The following is a 20098-nucleotide window of genomic DNA, read 5'->3' as shown; positions in this document are numbered from 1 at the left end:
CGGAGGGCTGGTAGTGGTAGGGTTTCGCCGTTAGGGTTGGGGGAGGGAAATTTTGGAACTGAAGTGCAAAATGGGATCGGGTGGGGCGTGGGGGTGGTAGCCCGTAGGGCTTTTCTTTTTTTTGTTTTAAATAAACCAAAACGATGTCGTTTTGGAAAAAGATTAAAAAAAAAAATTTCCTGAACCGGTCGGTTAACCAAAAACCGCCGGTTTTCCGGTTTTTTATCAAAACCGGCCGGTTCAACCCGATTCAAGACGGTTCTATTCCTTATCCGGTTACATCACTCAACCGGACCGGTTCTGGGTCCGGTTCACTGGTTTTCCGGTCGAACCGGCCGGTCCGGTCCGGTTCTTACAACTATGACTAAGAGAATAAAAGAAGGTTTTGCAAACATGACTAAATCATGTGTTCAAGAGATGCATCAAGAATTGGGCAAGATAATAATTAACGATTATCAAAAGTCAAAAGTCTTACTATTTTACAAGATGCATTGAAGACTCTCATTAGTCAAGATGAATTAAAAGATACATCACTGATGGTTTCAGTGGCTAAGAGAAGGGGGGTTGAATCTTAGCCCCTTTTTGCTTTCTGGTCTTGGAGGAGACTTTTCTGTTTTTGTCTCGTCCCTAGCCACGAGACTTTTTATTTTTGTCTCATCACTTGGCACAAGATATTTTTGGTTTTAGATCCTTTGCAGTAGAAACAGAAATGGAGTAGTAGAGAAAGAAGATTACACCCAGATATATCCTGGTTCAGCTGCTAAGTGCAATGCAGCCTACATTCAGTCTCTATCACAACTATGATGAAATTTCACTATAATCAATCTGATTACAAACTGTAAAGTGCTAGCCCAACTTACAAGGGGATTCCCATAGAATCATGAAACACAACATAGATGAACAAAGTAACTCTAAGACATCTATGGCTTTTTCTTTTAATTTTGCACTCTATGCCTTTTTCCGCTCTATGGCTTTTTCAAACAAACCTCGCTGTTTGCCTTTTTTTCCATGAGACTCAATACATGACAAAATTAAACAAAAAAATTACAAAATAGAATACATTGAAGGAGAAGAAAAACTGTAAGCTTAGGTAGCTATGAGACTTCTGTGCCTTGCACTCTCAAACTTTCTTCCTTGAATCAAACCGTGACTGTTCACCCCTTTTATAGAGAAGAGAAGTCTTCACAGTTGAAACAAAACCAAGCTTAACTTCTTTTCCTTCAAAACAGAACCGGTTTGGCCACAGAGAGAGAAGAGGTAACTCATGCAAAATTCAACATGCAAATACCTCTAGTTCTTCTTTGGTCATCACTCTTCATCAATCCAAGCGCTCCATCCTTGGCTTACTCTCCAAGATGGATTTCTAACCCTTGATGCTTCATGATGATGATGGCTTCATCTGCTCCAATCTCTACCTCTTCCATCACTTCGCCACTCTAGCTACTTCCTGTGGTGGTTGAGCAGAATCAGAGACAAGCCATGCCTTCAAGGATCTCTTCCTTGCTGGCCAAATCTCCTTCTTTCTTTTTGAGTATGAAGAGCTCGAGATTATCTCACCAAATCTTACCACTTTTGGTGAAAATCTCAGTCACAGCATACTTTTATTTTGTTATATTTTCTTGCCATCATTGAGATGGTCTTGTAGCTTGCCTTCTCTTCCTTTTGATAACTCATAGTCTCCATTGTTTGCTGTGTAAGGACCGAAGAAGAGAAGCAAATAGAGAGAGAAGAGAGAAATTTGAAAAGCATTGAATTAGGAAAGAGAATGAGATTAAGTGAAATGATTCTTTCCTTTCTGAGTAGCGTGTAGCAATAAGTGCTACAATCAAATCAAGTGACTTTCTCTCTCTCATAGTTCCCATGCAATAAATGACAATTTAATGAAATTTGGGATCCATCACATGGTGAAATGCTCGGATCCGTTGGAAGCAATTTTGTTTCCTTTTCTTTTCATTGGTTTCGGATCATGCAAGAGGAACTTTCATCAAGTTTAAAATTGGACTTAGTTGCAACAACATTTATTCTGGCCCAATAAATTATTTCATCCATCATTCATATGGCAAATAATAACATTTGCTTTCCTGATGGATTTTTGGATCAAGCATTGAGGCAACTTGCAAAATCTTGGGCTTGAAACAATAATGAGTAAAGCTGGCCCAAGTGACATATCTAACAATTCAGCCATATGGATAAAAGGATTTTATATTAATGCTGAATGTCAACTTTAATTTGCGCTTGCATCAATTTTCCTTTTTATTTTTGGCCCAATATAAACCTGCAACACAAAATTATTAATTAACATATGCTTAATGAAAATCAAAATAATAATTTTGTAATTTATTATTTTAATAATGTTTAGTCATCACAAATATTAATTTAGATTTTTCCAAACTCATCAATCTCCCTCTTGATGACAAATATTATTAAAAATTGAAATGGAAAGAAATTAAAGATTAGAGTATAGAATACTCCCTTTGAATATTTTGAATTTCTCCCCCTTTCAAATTGTTACATGGCTCCCCCTTAATATATGCCATTTTTACCAAGGGAAGCTTTATACCTGTAACAATTTAATCAAGCTTCAAGTAACAATGTTATTTAGCATATTCATTCCATGATGCCAAATGCTTGATTTATGAGCAGATTTGAATGATATACAAAACTTATTTGCTATCACAAATTTAATTTTCTGCTCAAACTCACCATAATCAATCAAAATCTGTTTTTAGTAGAAATCTTGCTGTTCAAAAATATTTTTCAATAAATCAGAGCAATCTTGGTAGGAAAAATATTTTTCAATCATGATTTAATCTTTCCAAACACAGCAACTTTCATCATTAAGAACTGCCAAAAATAAATCCAACATAAATCATTTTATCAAGGTAAACATCAAATAATGGCAGCAATCAAGATAAACCGAATGCATTCTCAATTAACATAAACCAAAAGCACTATTTAATCATCAACAGAGGTGATCATGAATTTCATGAATTTTCACAAAATTTCATCCCCCTGTTCCAGTTTCAATTTTTTTTAACCTTATTCTCCCCCTTTTGTCATCAAAGGGGCACCTGCAATCAAAATTTTGTCATAGAAAATAAGATATGCAAGATATAACCAAACAAAATAGAATATCACAGAGTATCTCAAAGTTATAGCAGTATCTTAACACAAAATAGAGAAACAGATTGAGCCTAATTAAGCCAATATCCTAAACTTAAACAGAAATTTAATCATCAGATAAATGCAGATCAGATTCTCCTTCATCTTCTTCATTATCAACTCCCAAATCTTTCTCCAAGTTTTCCAGCATTAGACCCACTATATCTTTGCATCTCATCCATGCTCTTTCAGATTCATATGCTAGTTTACGTGCAGCCTTATGAGATTGTACCATGACTTCTGACATATTTAAAAATTCTGTGAGAATTTCTTTGATAGACTTGGTGGTCTTGGAGGACTCAGGTCTGTCCTCAAACTCAATTTCTGAAGCCATGAATTTCTTGCTTTTGGTTCCTTTAATTGCTCCACCTCCTTTGACCATTGACACTTTGTTCTCTACTGCCTCATTCAAAAGGTCAACTTTAAAGAATTCAAAGATACTGGTTATGAACATACCATAGGGCAGATTTGCCTTTTTGGTGCTCTTGACCGAGTCCCACATATGGCGGATCATAATATAACCAAAAGAAATGGGAGTAGATGTAATAAGTGCAAATAAGATGAGGGAGTCAGAATATGTTACTCTATTGTGAGACCCGCTTTGAGGAGTCAAGATGTGTGTGATGATCCTGTGAAGCAATGAGTTGGTGGAACCTAGAGCCTTATGAGTAGGAACATTTCCATCCAAGCCTGAGAGATGCTCACATATGTGTTGAAGAACAACCTTATGGGTGACGCTGACTTGTGAGTCCCACCTTTCGGCCATGTATGCTCTCGGCTCTTCATCTTTGTATCCCAAGGCAGTTCCAATGGTGGCAGTGTCAAGAGTGATGTGAACTCTTTTCACATATGAATGGATGGTGCCATCAATAAGTCTCATGTTGGTGTAGAACTCACGGACCAGACCTGGATAAACTGGCTTCTGGATGTGAAGCAGAGGAGTCCATTGAAGCAGTTTGAAGAGAGGAGAGACATTTATTCCCTTGTTGGCGAGAGTCTCAAGGTTGACAAGGTAAGTCGGACAGAGATGATGCTTTTGCATGACTTCTTTGTGGAATTCATAAGAAGTGCAAGAGTTGAATCTGGCAGGGTCATAGTGGGAGTGTGTTTTGGCAAATTTATTCTTGAACTCCAAGGATTCCAAATTTGCCAGTTTCATGGTGTTGTGTAGAACGAATCCTTTTGATTTCTGAGCACTCTTCCCAGGTGTGGCTTTCTTCGGTGATGGTGGTGGTGATGCAATGGGTGAGGTGTGAGATGATTCTTCCTCAACACTTGGCTCCTTGTTTTTGCCTCGGCCTGAACTTTTGTGGGCAATTACTTTCTTTCTCATGGTGGCCGTATGTTTGGATGGTGGTGAGGGAGAAGATGAAGATGTAGAATGAATATGGATATGAGTGTGGGTCTGTGGAGAGGGGGTCTTTTGAGAAAGGCGAATGCGTTCACTTCTCCTAGAAGCCGTTTTCTTTTTCATGATGAAGAGAATATATGGAGTTGGAAGAAGAAGAAGAGATGGCCGAAGAGTGTGGAGAGTGGAGAGAAGTTAGAGGTGCATTAAATGTTGATTGGAAAGAGAAGTTAATGATCATCATGGCGCGGTTATTAACCAAGGGATTTTCAGGAATTTGAAAAAGTGGTTTCCTAGAATCAAGGGATTAGATGGAAAGAGGGATTTGATTTGACAATAACCACTTCCAATAAGATTTGATAAGATAACAAAAAGATTTTGATCATCATAAGATGAGGAACCAATCAAAAAGGTCAAGGTGGGGTCAAAGAGATTTTGTGGGGCCCATGAGAGATAAATTCTGCGCAGCCTCCCCCTTAATTACAGCTTCTCCAAAATGCTTGTATTTTTATCTCGTCCATTCCATCGAGATGAGGTACTAATGTCTAAACCTCATTCTTGTCAAATTGGGCAAGATCCTCTTGCATGGCCTTGACCCATGATGGGTCTTCAAGAGCTTCTTTCACATTATTGGGCTCCATTTGTGACAAGAATGCAAAGTTGCTTGGTTCGGATTATCTTTTGGTTGAAGATCTTGTTGTCACTCCTTGGGAGGGATCACCAATGATGAAGTCATGAGGATAACCCCTAATAGACTTCCATTCTCTAGACTTCCTTTGTGGTGTTGAGATTTGATGAGTTTCTGTTGGTCTCACTGTTTCAGTTTCTCGTGTTGGCTCAGGAGACAAAATGGAAATGTCTCCTCTAATCTGACGAGACAATTCTAGACTGGCAGATTCTTCAATTTGGACAGACTTGGGATTTTCTTTGCTTGTTCCAGCTCCTTCACAATCTGAATCACTATCTATCACAGTACTGGGAATTAAGTTAGAATCACAAAAAGTAACATGTATGAATTTCTCTATGGTTCTATGTTCTTTAAGGTAAATCCTATAGGTCTTGCTAGTGGTGGAGTATCCAACAAACATTCCTTCATAAGATTTTGGATCAAACTTACCAAGATTTTCTTTGTTGTTAAGCACAAAACATTTGCATCCAAAAACATGTAAGTACTTAAGATTTGGAGGGGTTCCTTTCCATAGCTCATAAAGAGTTCTTTTCAACCATTTTCTAATTATTGTCCTATTCAAAATATAACATGCTGTATTTACAGCTTCAGCCCATAGAAATTTAGGAGCCTCATTCTCACATAACATAGTCCTAGTCATTTCTTGAAGGCTTCTATTCCTTCTTTCAACAACCCCATTTTGTTGAGGTGTTATAGGGCATGAAAAATTATGAGAAATTCCAAAGTCATCACAGAAATTTTCAAAGTCTTGGTTTTCAAATTCTTTTCCGTGATCACTTCTCAAATGAGCTACTTTTAAATCTTTTTCATTTTGAATTTTCTTGCAAAGGGTTGAGAAAGCATGGAAAGCATCATTTTTATGAGCAAGAAAAAGTACCCAACCAAATCTAGAGTAATCATCTACCACTACCAAACCATAGTGTTTACCTCCTAGACTTTGTGTTCTAGTTGGACCAAAAAGATCAATGTGTAACATCTCTAATGACCTTTTGGTTGAAATTCCATCTTTTGGTTTAAAAGAGGATTTGACTTATTTGCCTAATTGACAAGCATCACAAGTAAGATCCTTATCAAATTTAATTTTAGGAATTCCTCTAACCAGATTTTTCTTCACTAGCTTAGAAATTTGGTACATGCTAGCATGACCCAACTTTCTATGCCATAGCCATTTTTCAGATTCAAGAGATGTAAAACATGTTACATTTTGTTCTTTCAAGTCCTCAAGAGTTAATCCATACACATTGTTGCATCTCTTAGCTTCAAAAAGAATATCCCCAGTTTTTTCACAAACAACCAAGCACACAAATTTTCTAAAAATTACTTCAAATCCTAAATCACACAATTGACTTACACTAAGTAAATTATGTTTCAAACCATTTACAAGAAGAACATTATTTATACAAGATGAAAAGTTTTTACCAACTTTTCCAACGGCCACTATCTTTCCTTTTCCATCATCACCGAAAGTGACAAGTCCTCCATCATATTCATCAAGCTTTATGAAGAAGGTTGTCTTTCCGGTCATATGCATAGAGCATCCGCTATCCATGTACCACATATTTTCCTTTCTCTTGGATGCTAGGCAAACCTGATCTACATGATTTGCCATAAGACAAGGCTATGACTTGGTCTCAGATTCTTCATCACTGTCTGAGTCATTTTCTAAGTCTTCCCATGATGCCATCAGACCCTTCTTCTTCTTTCCTCCTTTTTGCTTCTCCTCTTTCTTTAACTTGGGACAGTCATATTTGAAGTGTCCCATTTCCTTGCAGTTGTAACAAGTTACTTTGCTAAGGTCTTTCTTTATTTTCCTTGAGCTGCTGCCTTTGCCTTTGAACTTCACCATTTTCCTTAATTTTTTTGCAAACAACACAAATTCATTTTCAGAGGAGTTATCACTGGATTCATCATCCAGGGGGTTAGTTACAGAAGAAAAAGCAATTCCTTTCTTTTTTGACTCTTTTTTCAAATAAGTGTTTTCAAAAGCAAGAAGGTTTCCTCTCAAATCATCAAGTGTCATGGAATCAAGGTTACTGCTCTCAGAAATAATTAAAGTTTTTGTTTCCCACTCTTTAGTGAGACATCTCAGCACTCATCTCACAAGCACAGAATCGGAATGTACTATTCCCATAGCATCCAAGCCCACAATGATGGTGTTGAATCGTTCGAACAGTTCATCAATGGATTCTCCTTCCTTCATTGTAAACATTTCATACTCCCTGTTTAACATGTCTATTCGAGTCTTCTTTACAATGGTGGTTCCTTCATGAGTGATTTGTAATTTATCCCAGATTTCCTTTGCCATTGTGCATTGTGATACCCGTCGGTACTCCTCAAAGCTGATAGCACAGTTGAGTAGATTAACAGCCATGGCATTTAACTCTATTTTCTTTCTGTCTTCTTCGGTCCAGCTTGCTTCAGGCTTAAGAGTGACTACTCCTTCAGCACTTGTGTTGATCAGAAATTGAGGACCCTCCAGGATAATCTTCCATAGTCTATAGTTTACTGCTTGTACAAAGATCTTCATTCTCTTCTTCCAATAGGTGTAGTTTTTCCCATTGAAAAGAGGCGGTCTGTTGCTTGACTGTCCTTCTGTAAGGTTATAGGACACCAAATTTGAGCCACTGTTTTCTGCCATGAGGATCTTTTCTCCAAGCTGCAAAGCTTGATCTCTATGAGACCAAGATTTGATGCCAATTGATGGTTTTAGTGGCTAAGAGAAGGGGGGTTGAATCTTAGCCCCTTTTTGATTTCTGGTCTTGGAGGAGACTTTTCTGTTTTTGTCTCGTCCCTAGCCACGAGACTTTTTTTTTGTCTCGTCACTTGGCACGAGATATTTTTGGTTTTAGCTCCTGTGCAGTAGAAACAGAAATGGAGTAGTAGAGAAAGAAGATTACACCCAGATATATCCTGGTTCAGCTGCTAAGTACAATGCAGCCTACATCCAGTGTCCATCACAACTATGATGGAACTTCACTATAATCAATCTGATTACAAACTGTAAAGTGCTAACCCAACTTACAAGGGGATTCCCACAGAATCATGAAACACAACATAGATGAACAAAGGAACTCTAAGACATCTATGGCTTTTTCTTTTAATTTTGCACTCTCTGCCTTTTTTCGCTCTATGACTTTTTCATACAAACCTCACTGTTTGCCTTTTTTTCCATGAGACTCAAGACATGACAAAATTAAACAGAAAAATTATAAAACAGAATACATTGAAGGAGAAGAAAAACTGTAAGCTTAGGTAGCTTTGAGACTTCTGTGCCTTACACTCTCAAACTTTCTTCCTTGAATCAAATCGTGACTGTTCACCCCTTTTATATAGAAGAGAAGCCTTCACAGTTGAAACAAAACCAAGCTTAACTTCTTTTCCTTCAAAACAGAACCGATTCGGCCACAGAGAGAGAAGAGGTAACTCATGCAGAACCCAAGATGCAAATACCTCTAGTTCTTCTTTGGTCATCACTCTTCATCAATCCGAGCGCTCCATCCTTGGCTTACTCTCCAAGATGGATTTCTGGCCCTTGATGCTTCATGATGATGATGGCTTCATCTGCTCCAATCTCTGCCTCTTCCATCACTTCGCCACTCTAGCTACTTCCTGTGGTGGTTGAGTAGAATCAGAGACAAGCCATGCCTTCAAAGATCTCTTCCTTGCTGGCCGAATCTCCTTCTTTCTTTTTGAGTATGAAGAGCTCGAGATTACCTCACCAAATTTTATCACTTTTGGTGAAAATCTCAGACACAACATACTTTTATTTTGTTATGTTTTCTTGCCATCATTGAGATGGTCTTGTAGCTTGCCTTCTCTTCCTTTTGATAGCTCAAAGTCTCCATTGTTTGCTGTGTAAGGACCGAAAAAGAGAAGCAAATAGAGAGAGAAGAGAGAAATTTGAAAAGCATTGAATTAGGAAAGAGAATGAGATTAAGTGAAATAATTCTTTCCTTGCTGAGTAGCGTGTAGCAATAAGTGCTACAATCAAATCAAGTGACTTTTTCTCTCTCATAGTTCCCATACAATAAATTATAATTTAATGAAATTTGGAATCCGTCACATGGTGAAATGCTCGAATCCGTTGGAAGCAATTTTGTTTCCTTTTCTTTTCATTAGTTTCGGATCATGCAAGAGGAACTTTCATCAAGTTTAAAATTGGGCTTAGTTGCAACAACATTTATTCTGGCCCAATAAATTATTTCATCCATCATTCATATGGCAAATAATAACATTTGCTTTCCTGATAGATTTTTGGATCAAGCATTGTGGCAACTTGCAAAATCTTGGGCTTGAAATAATAATGAGTAAAGCTGGCCCAAGTGACATATCAAACAATTCAGCGATATGGATAAAAGGATTTTATATTAATGTTGAATGTCAACTTTAATTTGGGCTTGCATCAACTTTCCTTTTTATTTTTGGCCCAATTTAAAAACCTACAACACAAAATTATTAATTAACATATGCTTAATGAAAATCAAAATAATAATTTTGTAATTTATTATTTTAATAATGTTTAGTCATCACAAATATTAATTTAGAGTTTTCCAAACTCGTCAATCACTTTCTTAGAATTTATTTTATGTTTATTTTATTTTTGTTTGTTTGTTTTAGGTCCAGTTATGATTTGGCCCATTTTTTTTTATTCTAGTGAACTTATAAGTTAGGGTTTTAAATTTAAGAGGTATAAAAACCCTCTAAAACCTGGTAGTCACTTTTTTTCCTTAATTTGATGAATGAATTTTTCTTTGAGTTTTTTTTTTGAGAAACTCAGGTGTGAACAAGTGAGGTAGAGTGATTCCCTTAACATTTGCATCAGAAAATCAAATTGAGGTAGAGGAGTCCCTTTTTTTATCTTCCATCTTGTCCTGAGTTACATTCCGTATCATTTGGTATCAGATTTTAGGTATTAGATTAATTTTTATTAGTCTACGTTTACCCTTCTTGTGTTCTAAATAAATTAAAAAAAATTCCAGCCACGCATAGTCAGTTTATCCTTACGTCTTGTTCCTTTTTTGTTGATTGGCTTTTTTAATTCCTTTCCCTAAGATCATTTTCTGTCTTTGCTGCTTTTGTGTTCATCATTATTCTTTTCGTCCTTCCTTTCTTATTAGTTTATTATCTTTCTTCTCATTATTAGTTAAAAAAAGAGTATGCACTTTGAAGTTTCTTCTTATTATTAGTAAATTTTTATTTTGCTAACACATCTTGAGTACCCAAAAAAAGGGAGAGTACGTACTTTAAAATTTATACAGTAGCACTTAAACAAAGTAAAAAGAGAAAAAAAAACACACAAAAAAAGCATTGTGTTCTTATAAAAAACAAAGCAACAATCTCAAAAAAAAAACCATTACATACGTTATTATTATTATTATTATTATTATTATTATGATTTTTATTTATTTTTTTATTATTCTTATCTTTTTGTCTTTTGTGTCTTTGTCCCTTTTTATTATTCTTTCCATCTTTTTCTCTTATTGTTGCGTCGAATTTTCTCTATCTTTTATTTTTATTTGATTTCTAAAGTGTAACAGTCAAAGAGACTCAAGAGTGGTAAGTTCAATAGAGGGTAAAAGCCAATTTTGAGAATAAGCACGAGTGATTGTGAGGTCCTTTCTATAACATTTTTGTTACAGGTTCATTGTTATGGCAGCTCATTCCGAAGATACTTTAGGTGGCATGGAGTTGATGCAAAGGGCTATTCAACACTTAACTAATCGCTTGACTGAATTGGAAGCATGGAGGCAAGAGGTGACACAGACACTATCTAAGAATACTAAACAAGGACCTTTCTGGAATCGGCGTCAGAATCATGTACCTTCTAATGATGACTCTGATGGGGTCATAACACATTTGACATAAAAGTCAAGATAGCAATATCAACGCCATCAAGATGCAAATACCACCATTTAAAGAGAGAAATGATCCTGAAGTTTATTTGGAATGGAAACGTAAGGTGAAAAGAATTTTTGCTTGTCATAATTACTCTGAGGCAAAGAAGGTTCATTTAGCAATAGTTGCATTCTCTAACTATGCCTTGCTTTGGTGGGATGAACTAGTGAAGACAAGACGGCGGAATGATGATCACCCTATAGAGTCTTGGGATCTTATGAAGCGCCTCATGAAGTAAAAATTTGTGCCTTCGTATTACTACAGGGAAGTGCATCAGAAGCTACATCGGTTGACTCAAGGCTCTAATTCTGTTAAAGATTACCATAAGAAAATGGAAATGCTTATGATTACTACCAACGTAGAAGAGGACATTGAGGTTACTATGGCACGATTTGTAGGTGTTTTGAATGGAGCAATTACTGATGTGGTGGAGTTACATCATTATGTGGAGATGGAAGATTTGGTCAGTATGGTAATAAAGGTGGAGAGACAACAACAAAGAAGAGCACCAAGAAGATTATCTCATGCTAATTCAACGTAGGAGTCTCGTAGTGTTGACACAACAAAGACTAAGGGTGTTAAACCCAATGCATTGTTTGATGCTATGAAGAAGAAAGGTAATTCTAACTCTTCTTCTGCTACTTCTAGACATCGAGATATTAAATGCTTCAAGTGTCATGGTATGGGTCATTATGCTAGTGATTGCCCAAACAGGAGATTGATGGTTATTAGAGGAGATGATATTGTGTCTGATTCTGATAATAATAGTATGCCATCTTTGGAAGATTTTTCTGATGGTGATGTTGAGTATGCAGGCCATGGTGAATCTTTTGTTGTTAGACGTGCTTTGAATTTGCAGGTGAAAGAAGATAGCCTAGAGCAATGCCAAAATCTTTTTCACACTAGATTTTTGGTGGGTGGAAAAGTGTGTAGTCTGATTATTGATGGCAGGAGTTGGACTAATATGGCTAGTACACTTATGGTAGAGAAATTGGGTTTGACATGTGTTCGACATCCTAAACCATATACATTGCAGAGGTTGAATGACAGTGGAGAGATCAAGGTTGACAAACAGGTGACAATTGCATTCTCTGTTGGAAAGTATGTTGATAAGGCATTGTGTGATGTGGTGCCAATGCAAGCTTGTCATTTGTTATTGGGGAGACCTTGGCAGTTCGACCGTCGAGCATTTCATGATGGTCACACGAATCGGTTCTCCTTTGATTTTAATGGTCGCAAGATCACTCTTGCTCCTTTATCGCCTAAGGAGATTTACCTTGACCAGTTAAAGCTTCAACAGAACACCAAAGGGAACATGGGATGTGAGATCACAAAAAAAATATGAGAGAAAATAGGCTATGAGAGAAAAGAATATACCAAAAGGCTCAAAGGTGAGTGAAAAGAAAGAAAAGAGTCAATGTCATGAGAGTAGTGCAAATACAAAAAAAATTAAGAAAGTTGAGAGCAAATTGTGTTTCCTTGCAAAAGAGAGAGACATAAAGAGTGCTTTAATAGGCAAGAAAGCTTTGTTTATAGTTTAGTTTAGAGATACTTTATTCTTTGACACTGACCTTAACCCAAATTTGCCAAATATCTTTGTCTCTTTGTTGCAGGAATTTACCAATGTCTTTCCTACTGACGTGCCACGTGGTTTGCCTCCATTACGTGGGATTGAGCACCAAATTGATTTTATTCCTGGTGCTAGCATTCCTAATAGACCAGCCTATACGAATAATTCTGAAGAGACAAAGGAGCTTTAAAGACAAGTGAAGGAGTTATTAGCCAAATGTCACATCAGGGAGAGTATGAGTCCATGTGCTGTACCAGTTTTGTTGGTTCCAAAGAAGGAAGGTACTTGGCGAATATGTGTGGATTGTTGTGCAGTTAATAAAATTACGGTAAAGAATTGTTATCCTATCCCTAGGTTAGATGACATGCTTGATGAGTTATATGGTGCATGCATATTTACTAAAATTGATTTGAAAAGTGGGTAACATCAAATTAGAATGAAACCGGGGGATGAATGGAAGACTGCATTTAAAACAAAACATGAGTTATATGAGTGGTTAGTAATGCCTTTTGGGCTAACTAATGCACCTAGTACTTTTATGCGTCTAATGAACCATGTTTTGCGAGAATTTTTGGGTAAATTTGTAGTTACTTATTTTGATGATATTCTCATTTATTGCACTTGTTTGGATGACCACTTGTCATATGTTTTAGCTGTTTTGGAAGTGCTTCGAAAAGAAAAATTATATGCCAATCTTAAAAAGTGCACTTTTTTTATTGATCGAGTTATCTTTCTTTATTTTGTTGTGAGTGCGAGTGGAATTAAAGTTGATGAGAAAAAGGTAAAGGCTATTTGTGAATGGCCAACGTCTAAAAATGCTTCTGAGGTACAAAGTTTTCATGGGTTAGCTGGATTTTACAGAAGATTTGTAAAAAAAAATTCTACCATTGCTGTGCCTCTCATAGAGGTTATAAAAAAGGATGTTGGATTTAAATGGGAAAGGGAACAAGAAATTACATTTCATACCCTAAAAGACTGTTTGTGTTCTGCTCCTATTCTTGTTTTACCTAACTTTGATAAAACCTTTGAAATTGAATGTGATGCTTCTGGAATTGGTATAGGTGCTGTTTTAATGCAGGAAAAACGAGCCATTGCCTTTTTCGGTGAAAATTTGAATTTAGCTCAGCGTAAATATTCAGCATATGACAAAGAATTATATGCTTTGGTTTGGGCTTTAGAGATTTGGCAACACTACCTCTTACCTAAGGAGTTTGTGATTCACACGGATCATGAATCTTTGAAGCACTTAAAAGGACAAGGTAAGCTTGATAAAAGACATGTTAAATGGGTGAAATTTATTGAAATATTTCCATATGTGATTGCCTTTAAACAAGGTAAAGATAATGTCTTGCTGATATTTTATCTCGGAGGTATATTTTGATTACTACACTACTTCTAAGTTATTGGGATTTGAGTTTTTAAAGGAGTTGTATATAACTGATTCTATTTATGCCTCTTGTGAACATAGTACATTTAACAAATTTTATAGACACGAAGGTTTTCTGTTTCGTAGAAATAGAATTTATGTACCTGCTTGTTCTATAAGGGTCTTACTTATTCTTGAATCACATAATCGGGGTTTGATGAGTCATTTTGGTGTGCATAAGATATTAGATGTATTATCTAAATATTTTTACTGGCCACACATACGTAGAGATGTTGAAAAATTTTGTGTTAAGTGTATTGCATGTAAATAGGCTAAATCTAAGTCTTTACTACATGGTTTGTATGCCCCTTTACCTGTTTCTATACATCCGTGGATTGATATTTCTATGGATTTTGTTCTTGGTTTACCTCGAACTAAAAAAGGTAGAGATAGCATTTCTGTTGTGGTAGACAGATTTAGTAAAATGGCTTATTTTATTGCATGCCATAAATCTGATGTTGCAACAAATATTGCTCATCTGTTATTTAGAGAGATTGTGCGCTTACATGGCGTTCCCCAAACTATTGTTTTTGATTGTGACGTAAAATTTTTGAGTCATTTTTGGAAAGTTTTATGGGGTAAATTAGGCACAAAATTATTATACTCTACTACTTGTCATCCTCAAACTGATGGTCAAACTGAAGTAGTTCTATATTAGGGACCTTATTACGTGCTGTTGTTGGTAAGAATTTGAAAACTTGGGAAGATTGTTTACCTTTTATTGAGTTTACTTATAATAGAATGATTCATTCTTCTACTGGTTTTTCTTCTTTTGAACTTGTGTATGGTTTTAATCCTTTAACTGTTTTGGACTTATTACCTTTGCCTTTGAGTGATCTTGTTAGCTTGGATGTAGAAGGTAAAGCTGAAAAGGTTAAAGCAATGCACTTGAAAGCACATGAGTTGCTTGAAAATAAAAATAAGTTGATAGCTTAACGGGTGAATAAAGGTTGAAGACAACTTGTCTTTGAACCTGGTGACTGGGTATGGGTTCATTTGAGAAAGGAGATGTTTCCTACTCAAAGAAAATCCAAATTAGACCCTAGGGGTGATGGTCCATTTTAGGTGCTCGAAAGGATCAATAACAATGCCTACAAGATTGACCTTCCAGGTGAGTATAATGTATCAGTTACTTTTAATGTCTCTGACCTATCTCCTTTTGATTTGGATGCAGATTCAAGGACGAATCTTTTGCAGGAAGGAGTGAATGATACGAGCCTTGTGGGACAAACTGAGAACTGTCATATGCCAATTGATCCAATTACAAGAGCAACAACTAAGAGAATAAAAGAAGGTTTTACAAACATGGCTAAATCATGTGTTTAGGAGATGCATCAAGAATTGGGCAAGACAATAATTAATGATTAACAAAAGTCAAACGTCTTACTATTTTACAAGATGCATTGAAGATTCTCATTAGTCAAAATGAATTAAAAGAGACATCACTTTTTTAGAATTTATTTTATGTTTATTTTATTTTTGTTGTTTATTTGTTTTAGGCCCAGTTATGATTTGGTCCATTTTTTTATTCTAGTGAATTTATGAGTTAGGGTTTTAAATTTAAGAGGTATAAAAACCCTCTAAAACCTGGTAGCCATTTTTTTTTAATTTGATGAATGAAATTTTCTTTGAATTTCTTTGAGAAACTTGGATGTGAACAGGTGAGGTAGAGTGATTCCCTTAACTGTTAAATCAAATTGAAGTAGATGAGTCCTTTTTTTATCTTCCATCTTATCTTGGGTTACGTTCCGTATCATCCTCCCTCTTTCTCATGATAGGCGGAGATGGCATTGAAGTCGCCTATCACAAGAAAGTAGAGACTGACTCCCTTAACTGTTAAATCAAATTGAAATAGAGGAGTCCATTTTTTTTTTATCTTCCATCTTATCTTGGGTTACGTTCCGTATCATCCTCCCTCTTTCTTATGATAGCGGAGATGGCATTAAAATCGCCTATCACAAGAAAGTAGGGACTGACTATCATTTTGAGCTCAATAATTTTTCAATATTGATTAAGCCGAAGGTTGTCATCACAATGTAAATGAACAACAACTACTTCCCATTTCTTTTGATTGGTAGGATCTGTTCACTCAAAAAAAAAATAAAGAAATCATCTGCTTAGAATAGTGTCATATTTTCAAAGTTTAAGTGGGATATGGATTGTATGAGCTGAAATTTCTAAGCCTTGCATACACCTCTAAAGAGCATTTCCTCCGTTCATTTTCGCACTCCTTCCTCCTACTTAGAATATACATCTTGGAGAAGCAATCTCCACTTTCCACTTTTTGAATCCTTTCTTCTCTGCTTTCTCACCTTTATTTTGTGTTTGTACATCTCTGAGACAGAAATGAAGAGATAATAGAAACATAAATTTGTTTGGTTGTAGAAATAGTAACAAGTTTCGATAGAAAATTCATGTACTTTTTTTTTGTAATTTTTGAGAGTGGGAATATCCGTCGTCAAACCACTCTAGTTATTGGTTTATTAGTTTAGTGGCTCAACCTATTCAACAGCAATTCAACCGAAATATCCGTCTTTGTCTATACATCTTTGTGCAATATTCAAATGTAACATAAGGTTTTCATAGTTGTTCCACTATAGCTTTTTACAAGTTCTGATTTTTGGAAAAGTTGAAGATCTTCTATTCTTCAAATCCTTACCGTCGCATCATTTTCCTTCCAAAACTTGACTCTAATCACACCCTAATTGGTTAGCTAACCAGACAGATGAAGGAAACTCAGTATGTTTGTTCCAGAGTTCATTTCATTTAACAAGAAAATTACACACTAGTTGGAAATGTTCATAAAGTTGAGCAGCATATGTAACGTGCTAACAAAGTTAATTCTATTAGGTCAAAATAAATTAATTAAGCAGAAAATAAAATTCAGCAGTTTGCATCAATTCAAGAAGAAACTAGATCAAGATCATTATTAAGAACGGATTTCACTCTCTATTGATTAAGGCTTACCAAAGCATAAGCAAATAGCCAATTCAATCATATCTACATATGCAGAGAATTTGGATATAAAATAAGCAAGGGAATTCGTGCAGAACCATACTACTAATGATAAACCTCATGAAAATCCAGAAGAACTGCAGTGAAGTTCATAAACAAAGCTAGTATTTGTAACTTGTAAGTTTATATTCCAGGATCACAAATACAATCCTCAATGAATTAGTGACAAAGAGATCCCACTCTCAAATAACATCCTTGGTGGAATAAACTTACCTCAAATCATTTACAATGATCTAATCTTCCACTATATGGATACATCACTGGCTTCCAATCCGGTCCAACCGCATGTGCCAAAGAAAATCATGAAATCACTTTTTGAAGGTCCATATGTAATTACAAGATATCTTTGATAATATCAAGGTTTAAGGTATCGCGAACAATGAGGAATAACCCCAGAAGTATAACAAACATGATTCCGGACGACATTATCCGTTGTTCCACTTCCAAAGGTAGCTTCCTCCCACCCCTGGCCGCCTCGATAAAGATCAATGCCAACGAACCCCCATCCAAAGCAGGCAAGGGAAGGAGGTTAATAACAGCAAGGTTAATGTTGAGTATGGCAGCAAATTGGTAAAGACCATCAATGTTTGATCTCGCAACTTCAGCGCCGACAGCAATAATCGCCACAGGACCTGAAACCTTACCAGCAGACTGTGAAAAGTTCAAGAATGTCTGCTTCAATCCATCTAAAACATTAGAAGAAAGACCCCAAAATTCTTTCCCAGTAAAGTTCAAAGCTTCCACAAGATTCTTTGGCCTAACTTTTTCAATCTTCACATTTGGTGATAACTGAACACCAATTTTACCAGTCCCATCAAAATTCTCATCTGGGGTGACCCTAATTTCAAAGTCCTGCATCCCCCTCTTAACCTTAAGCAAAACATATCTCTTGGGGTTCTTCTTGATAACATCAACAACCTTAGTAACAGAACTAGGACCCGGTTTTGGAAACTCACTACCATTAACCTGAAGAATCAAATCACCAGGAAGCAATCCATCTCTAGAAGCAGCTGAAAAGGGTTTCACATCAGGAACCATAACACCAGGGAAAACCTCTTGAACAGGCAAACCAACAGTGAGAACTTGAACAAAGATTATAGCAATTGCAAACACTATGTTGGCAATAACACCAGCTGAAACAACAAGAACCCTATCCAAAATTGGCCTGTTCTTAAGCAAATTCTCATCATCAACAGGGATATCACTTTCAGGATCATTATCAGGGAACCCAACAAATCCACCTAGAGGGAAAGCTCTAATAGAATACTCAACATTCTTTGAATTGAACTTAGCTAGAATTGGACCAAACCCAACAGCGAACTTACTCACATGGATACCTTGAAGTGAAGCAGCAAGGAAATGGCCACTTTCATGAACAACAATGATTGCTGTTAGAACAGCAGCAGCTTCAAGAACAGATTGAGGACCTTCAAAGTTTCCATAGTCAAACCCAGGAATAGCCAAGGTCCTGAAATCAACCCTGTTTCCATGTGTGAACCGGCCACTACTATTATTGTGATTCAATAACTGCTTCTTGAATGTTAAAGTTGAAAAATTGGAGCCAAAAGAGTGAGAAAAAAGTGGTATTGAGAAATGGGGTTTGGGCTTGAAGGAAGAATCCGAAATGGGTGTCCTTGAGTTTGAGAATCTGAGTATGGAAGTGGAAGAATGTGAAGGAGGAGAAGGAGACAGGTATATGACCATGGCTTCTGTGGAATTTGGATGGTGTAATAATAACGAAGAAATAAAAAGGAATAAAAAAGCTTGGTTCTGGTGCCAGGAGGCTGGTGAACATGTTTGGATAATTCATGCTCTTTTTCTTTTCTTTTTTTTTTCCCGTGTGTTTTCTTGACCTGTGGATGAGAAGTGAGGGACATGTCTTCCTCCTATTTCCCACAAGTTTGTTTCTGTCGTTTCCATTCAAGGTTTTTTCTTTTTTATTTTTTAACCAGGTTTCCATTCAAGTTTCAACCTCAACTCTAATTTATTTTTTTCGGGCAGAATTTAATCACATCAGTTTTATGTCCACGATTAGAAGCTAAGCCTTTTTCTGTATTTGGATCGCAACTAGTAGGTAAGCCTAAAATATAGTAGGTCCAGGTCCGATATTTCTTTTATCATTATTATTACTAGCATCTCAATAGGCCCGGTTGTACTTGTTCAGTCATTTTTTTATTAAATTAAAAAATATTTTTATATTTTTATTTTAAAATTATAAATTTAATATTAATAATTAAAAATTAATTATAAAAAATAAAATATTTTAAATTATTTAAAATATGTAAAAAATATAAAATAATTAAATTTAAATAAAAAAACTTATATTATTATTATGTATAATGAAATTAAGTTAAAGATTTACTAACATCGTTTACAAATTCGTTATTTATATATTAAATTTATTTATTTTTTCAATCTTATTTAATTTGAAATAAATTTAAAAATTTATATTCAAAACATTCTATATCTTTATGCATAATTCTAATAAATAAAAAAGGGTTAAGTTTAATTTTGGTCCCTAACGTAGGAGTCAAAAATTAGTTTTGTCCCTAAGTTTTTTTTTTCAAATAAAATTGTCTCCGAAGTTCATACTTGTATTAAAATAATCTGGCAGACAATTATGCCCCTGAGTTCGTTACTCTCTTTAACTGTTTGTTAATCAAATAATAATAATAATAATAATAATAATAATAATAATAATAATAATAATAATAATAATAATAAAAGGGAACGTTGTGGGAAATAGAAGAGATGATGGTGTTGTATCGAAGGCTCAGAGGAAGAAAGCTGCGCTAGGGTTCGAGGAAGTGGAGGAAGGGGACAGAAACGCCGATTGGATGGCTTCCCAGAGTTCCAGAGCAGGTCGAATTAGATCACCTGTGAAGGAGATGGTATGTGGGCATGAAGAGAGGCCGATTCTGCGCACCTCAACGACGACGGACAACCCAAGCCGACGATTTTGGGGTTGTGTCTACGATGAGGTATTTTGTTGGC

General features: G+C 35.9%; 2 protein-coding genes across 2 annotated transcripts; one reads left to right on the top strand and one right to left on the bottom strand.

The window, feature by feature from the left end:
• The first annotated feature begins 10847 nt into the window (after nt 1-10847).
• Nucleotides 10848-15415, top strand: LOC140183187 (uncharacterized). The gene is made up of 6 exons (XM_072231208.1): nt 10848-10945; nt 11358-11556; nt 11635-12415; nt 13725-13922; nt 14748-14948; nt 15264-15415. Exons 1-6 carry the CDS (start codon nt 10848-10850, stop codon nt 15413-15415), a joined length of 1629 nt encoding a protein of 542 aa, XP_072087309.1.
• Nucleotides 15416-17015: 1600 nt separating this feature from the next.
• LOC112789596 (membrane metalloprotease ARASP, chloroplastic) lies at nt 17016-19149 on the bottom strand. Its single transcript, XM_025831551.3, has one exon. It carries the CDS (start codon nt 18806-18808, stop codon nt 17438-17440), a length of 1371 nt encoding a protein of 456 aa, XP_025687336.1. The 5' UTR covers nt 18809-19149; the 3' UTR covers nt 17016-17437.
• Nucleotides 19150-20098: the final 949 nt, after the last annotated feature.

The sequence above is a fragment of the Arachis hypogaea genome, chromosome 3 (genome assembly GCF_003086295.3).
Source record: "Arachis hypogaea cultivar Tifrunner chromosome 3, arahy.Tifrunner.gnm2.J5K5, whole genome shotgun sequence".
In the NCBI taxonomy this organism is placed as follows: domain Eukaryota; kingdom Viridiplantae; phylum Streptophyta; class Magnoliopsida; order Fabales; family Fabaceae; genus Arachis; species Arachis hypogaea.
This window is presented reverse-complemented; position numbering and strand designations above follow the sequence as displayed.